Below are 7,500 nucleotides of genomic sequence, written 5' to 3' on the forward strand. Positions count from 1 at the left end.
ATATATATATATATATATATATATATATATGTTAAATATCAAATCAACAAGCACACAAGCGCTGTTTATACCGATTAAGGAACGTATCCGAAATTCCTTCTGTTTTCTTTCTCTCATGTTAGTTCTCAAAGAAAATTTCACTTTCCAGATGCAAAAACAATCAGGTCAAAAAGTAAAACTGCTCCTGAATCTTGACTATATTTGTAACCAGAAAATTCGAAGTTAGAATAAGCTTCCTGGAAGGAAAAAAAAGAAAACCATCATTAAAATTACCAAATGAAGCCAGCCCTTTAATCACTGTAACGGACTTATTTTTTCCACGGGCTACTCGTTGCAATGTAACTTTCGTTACCACATCCTTCTTCACTGCCGCATTTTTTTCGCTTACAATCTTAGAACCCTAAAAAATTTACAACTTTAAACTTTCAACCCTGATACTCTTTGGATCGAAATATTGCAATATAAAAGCAAGTTTTGCAAGCAGTGAATCATCATCGCATGATTTCAATTTCACAAAAGTTCATTAATACTACAGCTTTCTACACCAATGAAGTATACTTCTGAAAATGCAGGAAGGAAAGAGCACGACAATAAGCCGAATATGACTATGTAATTGCCAACCTACAGGTTCATGACACCAATCGTTACTTCGATTCATTAGTTCAGCTGTCAATGGTAAATGTAAAGAAGTGATGATATTAACAATCAGTTCACGAACAGTAATAAATAATAGGGAATATATGCGTGGGAAAACATAGCCATAATCCCTGTACATTTATTTTTGTAACGAAAGTAATAATATTGCTCAAGATATCACTCTGAATTTCCCGTCTCTCTTTTCTCAGGCACCCATAAAATTTTCTAAACCTAGATCTCAAATAAATAAGGAATATATAATAAGAAAGCGAAATGTTTACCTTGCCACCTCGTTTCTGATGTTTTTTTTCGGCATCCGTTGATTCCTTCCGATTCCCCAAATTCAACTTCTCAAATTCGGACGGTAAGTTAGCTTCTAACCAACTCAAACATTTATCAGTCATCCCACTATACTCACAATATTCAAGCGGCATACTACATACTGGAAAAAAAAAAGACGATTTGTAGTATTTCTTATGAAAATGAAATCTAAAACTTCAATTCATGGAATGACAACAAATTTAAAGTCCTCATTTACATCATTAAAAAAATAAAAACAACCTCCACAGTACTGCACCGTGAGGGGATACGTAACAGATTCTGCATCTGTTGCTTCTCCATCATCGGCCATCCCTACAGAATCCGTAAATTAAACCAAAGCGCAAATCATAGACATCCTACACAACCTTCTCGCATCATAAAAAAGCCCTTTAATAAACATAAACAGGACCGATTCACTCTTCCAAATTTCTGTTCTTTTCACTCTTATCAAAAACGAAGAATTATTCAAAGTTATGAAACTTTTAGAACCATTATATTCCTCAGATTAAGACTTTGTAAGTGTAGACTAAAAAGTAAAACGGAACATTACGAAATGTATGCCATACCGAAGTACCGGACTTCTTGTAATGGATATGCCTTGTCGATGATGCTAACCTTTTACGGTATTATTTTTAAACATTAATTATCAGTATATAATCACAATTGAGCACTCTAAGGACTCGATAGAGTTAAACAATTAGTAATTATCACCGTTGCAATAAGGTGCAAACTGCATTACTGAAAAATTGAGCCACCGATTGATTTCCCTCTCTTATGTAATACTACATGCCATATTTGTGAGCCGGGATAGAAGCGAAATTCCGAAAAAATCAATCGATTGCCTTTTTTCAAACATTATATAATTTGAGCATATAAAAAAGAAAGAAAAAAGTGAGAAAAATTTCCATATATCAAAATTTCCATATATATTGGGAGAAAGAGTTACAATAAATATAGCAACTTAACAGTCAACATTAACACATTCATTACGGATATAATAAATAAGATGCAACATTCCCTAGAAAAGTTATCGAAAAGATTAAATTTATCAAAACATTATGAAACCTATCATAATCGAAATTATAATAATTACCTTGCAGAGATCAATGCTCAGGCTAAAGCAGTAATGAACAGCAACCTAGAATTTAAAATTGTTTTTTTTAAAGCTATCGCCACATCAGAGATATATGCGAAATTCGCAGGATATGCAAATATCAACACCACATGAAATTCTAGCACATAAACAGTAAATCTGAATTTTGATTTACAGCTGATATTTTTGAGAAAAATCAAAATTAACGGATAAAGAATAGTTTTTCGTTTTAAGCTAAGATAATTAGTCAACACGATATTCGTGTTATTGCACATGTATCGTATATATAGTAAAGGCTATAAAAACGTTGCATGACAAATCAAAGGACAATTACACGAAATAATATTTCCATAAACATAAACAAGAGAAAGACTCAGACCCCGAATATTCAAAAAGAAAAAGTGTATGAATGCACGTATCTTTGCGTTTTTCTGAATTATTTGGTCCTACAACATATATTTATTTCAACACTATACACTAAATTGACGCTTATAAAAAAACCGGAAAGATTAAAAGATATATAAAACCATGCGAATAGATGGATTTCGATGAAAGAAAATCCTTCAGGAGAACATATATAATTCATGAAAGTATACCACAAAGCCAAACTAAATGCAAACCCAAAAATTTTACAGTGCGAAATCACAGATTAACTTCCATAATTTCCCATTTTTGCGTATCTAAGTCATCTGTACAACTGCGTGCAACTATATTATCATTTTTCGTCAGTCCTAACACATCCAAACAGAGATCCGTATCTTCATTTCGTAATTTTCCATCCTGAAAATTCCGAATTATTCGTTATCCATTCGGTAAACTTCTGCAGTATGAAAACTCTTAAATACAACTCCCAACACATCCCTCATTTCTTTTTTTTTCTCCCTTTCGTAAACAACATGAACCAAATGAGAACTTTAGAACAAAACTGATGTAATGCGACAAAGAAGGAAAGAAGGAATGAAAATTTTTCGGTCGAAAAATGCAATTACAAACAAGAAATTACCTTCAAAGTCCATTTATCTTCTTTTTCACTTTCTCCACAATACACTAAATGAACAGCTGCTTTATTATCCACAATAGTATTTCGATCAATTTTAGCGCAAGTTAACTCACGTCGTAGCTTTCCATCATTTGTCAAGGAAAAAATCTAAACATAATTTCAAGACATATCAACTATATTAGATTTTCGCAACGTTGTGATTTTCTGCAGTTGCAAGTCTTATGACCAGGACCATTTGAAAATCACTAAGGCAGCAAGATAATGCTCGGATGGAGTTATAATTAAGCATGGACTATCTCACGTAGGTTACACTTTACACTCATAATGTATAACCATTTCAGAGTCACCGTATCTTCATTATTTGGCTTCTTTTCGTATCCACCAATCTTAGCTCACTTTAAAAACATTCCAACTAACAACGGCCAAATTTTTGCGGATTAAACTAAATAGGTGGAAGAAAGAATTTCCAAATATTTTAAACTTAATGAAATTTTAAAACATACTTGAGCTTCGCTTTTACCATTCTGACAAGGAAAGACAGCAAGAGATACAGCCTCTTTTTCATCTTGTTGCAGCGTATCCAGACAAAATCCACTGGAAGGATTTCGCAGCTAAAATTAGCAAATCAAAATGTGAAGACACATAAATTTTCTGTTATATAACGTGATAACATAAGGTACTCCCAGAAGCAATTCTTCATGCCAAACGTTGAGTACCATAACCCAGTGTGTAATCTTGAAGAACTTGAACTTAACCGAAGGACTGATGAACGGTCCGTTATTATACATGCATATATTCCGAATGCTGCTGGCAACTTATCCAATACTCTTTACAAGAGCGCAAGTACTAACTTAAGTACATTTATATTCTAAGAAAGCAAACAATTTACTGCGCCGAATGCTGCAACATTTTCATCCAAAATGAATTTATTTTTCGCGACGTTTTCCAAATACCACTTAAATGACTTGCATTTCAGTTTTTTGCGCAAAGCTCTCCTTTCCGAGAGATCGCCAACGTTCTTCTCCTGTAAGGCAAAATTAACCCACATAACGTATGAGTTTAATAAAAAATGAGACCATTTTTATTGATACTATTCAATTTTTGTAGAATTTAATGCATTGTCTACGAACTCCATCTTCCAAATTAACACATCTACTAGATTTAATCTCTTCAGCTCACTTTTTCACTACCACTATTCAAATCTACCTCATTCCAACTTCAGCATTATATCTTCAAAGCTGACAGAGATCATTCATTTATGTATGACCAGAGAGATGATTCCTTTCTATAATTTGTAGTAAACAAAAGGCATATTATTACTTTGCTCTGAGTTTTTGATATGTTACATTTAAATTCGTTCCCAGAAAGGCTCATGAATAACCTTCATCCGTATGACTAGACTGAAGAGAAAACAATTCTTTTCTTCAACTATTTTTTTTTGAGCAGTTTTTTTATGGAAAAAATCAAAAGAGATTAAACTGAAAACAAGACTACTACAAAGGATGTTGTAAAACATAGGAACATCCTTGTTGCAAGACGCAACAAAGATGTAATAAAAATAAAAAAGTACTAAAGGAAAAACCAATTTGAGATTATTCAAAATTGTGGCATAACTTTTCCTACAGAAAACGTACCTTCAAATCTGACCGGTGTATATAATAAAATCTTTTATAATCATCCATCCATACTTCTGCAAGTCTTTTCGAATTGGTGCCGTGTACATCCTCATTATTACCAGGCCCAGTCATGTTATAAGGATGACCGGCTCGAAATATATGGCCAACATGTGAGCAAGGAATAAATTCTATGCCTCCACCACACATCCACACCTAAGACAATCGGGGAATTGATGGACAACTTTATGAAATCCCTAAAATGCTGAAATATTATTCACTTATCTATAAATGCTTCTTTTTTTGATAGTACAATACTTCCATTTCATCAAAAATTTTTTGAAAAAATTAGTGAAGTCTTCAAAAACGAACTCTGAATGATATTTCAAGATTTTCGCCACCCCATATATCCATTTTAGGGTCATATCCACCAACTTCGAAAAAGTATAACCTGTCTACTGCAAAAAGACCACCTGCCATTGTTGGAGACCTGAAAATACCAAACTACAGTAATCCCATGCATCTCTCGCAAAAAAAAGGTTTGTGATAAAATGCATTCTGTGCTGTATTTAAAAGTGAATGCAAGGAAAACATTGAAGGCAAAATATCCAGAAGGATAAAGTACCTTACCGATGTGCGAAAATTTCGCATAAAAAATTAAGATTTAAAAACATGGTGAATTAATACACAAACCTAATTGGTTTCGTAGGATCAATACCATAATATTCTTCTGGCAAGGGATCCCAGCGGAAATGAAGGCTCCACCAAAACCCACCAACATTCGCAAGGCGATCACTGCCCGAATAAGCCAGTGTTTCTGCTGATATATGATCAATTATAGGACAAAGAACAACTGACCGATTCTCTTTGATACGCGCTAACAGTGGTTCTAACCTGAAAAAAAGGCAAATGAGTGAAACTTGTAAAACAAATATAGATTTCTTCCCATAGCAACCGGTTGAATAAGAACTAGAAGCAATCCAACTCTCCCACAAAATGCAACTGTTCTCAAATGATATATATTTCGTGTTACTGCTGGAAGCATTTATGAAAAAAGAAAACTTCTAAGACATGTGTATTTGGATGATTATACTTAGTATGGAACGGAGACAAGTAAATCTGTAATCCAGATGTGACACGGTTGTGAACAACATATCACTGCATTTTACTACAATTACACAAAACCTTGGATAATACTAGTGATTTCAATGTAAACAAAAAGGAAAAGAATATAATGAAAACAAGTTACCATCCCTCTGATACTTCACAGTGGGAATCAAGAAATATTAATACATCACCAATTGCTTCTTTCGCACCCAATAATTTTGCCCGTATCAAGCCCTGTCGTTCCCGTGCTCGTATCAAGCGTACTTTGTTGCCAAAGCGTTTAATGTATTCTTCTAGCCTACCCTTCAAATCATCTGAAATAAACAGATAAATTTGTCACGCTGGAAAATTCAATCATGAGCGGTTAAAGTGCTGTTATCTACATAACATTATATCAGTGCTGAATAATGCCGATTTTAAGCGATCCAAATTCCATTCAAGGCCTGAATAGTTATCGCGAATTTCAAACCATTCAAATTTTATGCAAAATTCCCGATATCTTATGAGAAGGAAGATGAGAAATTCCCCTCAGTATTAACTTAAAGTAATTCTTTACCTGTCGCGCACATTTCCTTCACTCGACTATTCAAAATGAAAGACCGAACTGTTGCAATATGTTTGCAAACATAGGTTCAAATATTATTGATAGTAATATTTGGTATTTCTATATCGGTAATTTTTCTGATCGTATTTCAGGGCAACAATAAACACAATGTTAGCAAAAAAGAGAAGATATCATTAATTTGCTGTATTTAAACTTATAATTCGAATTTAAAACTTGACAGCAAAAAATTGAATATTTAATTAAAAAGTGAACCTCTCTGACTAAAATCATCAACAAGAATGATTTCTTGCAGCAATTTAAATGGTGTTCTATTGATTACGGAATGCACTGTTCGCATTAGAGGTGACCACGCTTCATCAGTGAAAATGATCACTACTGAGGCTACTGGTAAGTTATCAGGATAATTGATTTTACGGCACTGTTCGTGGCGATGATCCGGCAAACTCCGATCCAGTGATATCATATCACTGAAACAAAAATTTACAGAACGTTGATAGAGGAATGTTAAAAACAAAAAAATAGTGCCCAAATGATTTAGTTTAACCGCAGTGAATAAGTGACCAAGATAACTTCATAATAATAACATCGCAAAAATAATGGTGAAAATGACTACTTAACAATTCTGGACATGGTAGACATGCATTGTTTAGATAATTAAAAGTGAGGTAAAAAGTGAAGAGGGAAAATTATCATATGTCTATGATAATAAGAAAGCTTAAAAAAATTTTAATTTAAGAAGAATAAACAACAGTCGTCTTTATGTCAAAAATGCCACTGTGTTAACTTGATAGCAATTTGATGGATCCAAACCGAATACTTGATATTTCAACACTCATAATTATCCATAAAATGCAAAATCTAATTTTTACCGGATTTCGACAATATAATAACTCTTCATAAAAACTGCTATTTTTGATTATAAGCTTTACGAAAACGATACTTTGATTTACAGTGATGGCATCGACACCAATCTAATATTAGTAATAATTATTATCATAACTTGCCGACCTACAACGAGAATAATTTCGAAGCAACAATGCTTTTGAACATACATCGTAATTTTTACACAAGAATATTATTTTTTAACAAGCATAGATTGAAATCTTACCATGCAGGTGGCGATTTTTTGATTATGTTGATAATCTTCCACCAAGTTTTACTAATA

At 33.1% G+C, this 7,500-nt stretch overlaps 2 protein-coding genes across 2 annotated transcripts in view; both read right to left on the reverse strand.

Annotated features, from left to right (window-relative positions):
* Positions 1–1,271, reverse strand: part of LOAG_18572 (hypothetical protein) — a 2,400-nt gene extending 1,129 nt beyond the window's left edge. The window contains exons 1-3 of the mRNA XM_020451234.1: positions 1,198–1,271; positions 918–1,078; positions 274–400 (exon numbers count right to left, since the gene is read on the reverse strand). Coding sequence (XP_020305002.1) covers positions 274–400; positions 918–1,078; positions 1,198–1,267 — 358 coding nt within the window. The 5' untranslated portion in view covers positions 1,268–1,271. The remainder of the gene's footprint in view (positions 1–273; positions 401–917; positions 1,079–1,197) is intronic.
* A 1,421-nt stretch (positions 1,272–2,692) lies between these two features.
* LOAG_09999 (glycosyl transferase) overlaps positions 2,693–7,500 on the reverse strand; it is a gene marked incomplete at both ends in the record, with an annotated part of 5,095 nt that continues 287 nt past the window's right edge. Inside the window, 9 exons of the mRNA XM_003145526.1 lie at positions 2,693–2,830; positions 3,054–3,197; positions 3,554–3,661; positions 3,940–4,074; positions 4,685–4,879; positions 5,036–5,153; positions 5,357–5,557; positions 5,913–6,084; positions 6,588–6,802. Coding sequence (XP_003145574.1) covers positions 2,693–2,830; positions 3,054–3,197; positions 3,554–3,661; positions 3,940–4,074; positions 4,685–4,879; positions 5,036–5,153; positions 5,357–5,557; positions 5,913–6,084; positions 6,588–6,802 — 1,426 coding nt within the window. The remainder of the gene's footprint in view (positions 2,831–3,053; positions 3,198–3,553; positions 3,662–3,939; positions 4,075–4,684; positions 4,880–5,035; positions 5,154–5,356; positions 5,558–5,912; positions 6,085–6,587; positions 6,803–7,500) is intronic.

This window comes from Loa loa, assembly GCF_000183805.2.
Source record: "Loa loa unplaced genomic scaffold supercont3.371, whole genome shotgun sequence".
In the NCBI taxonomy this organism is placed as follows: domain Eukaryota; kingdom Metazoa; phylum Nematoda; class Chromadorea; order Rhabditida; family Onchocercidae; genus Loa; species Loa loa.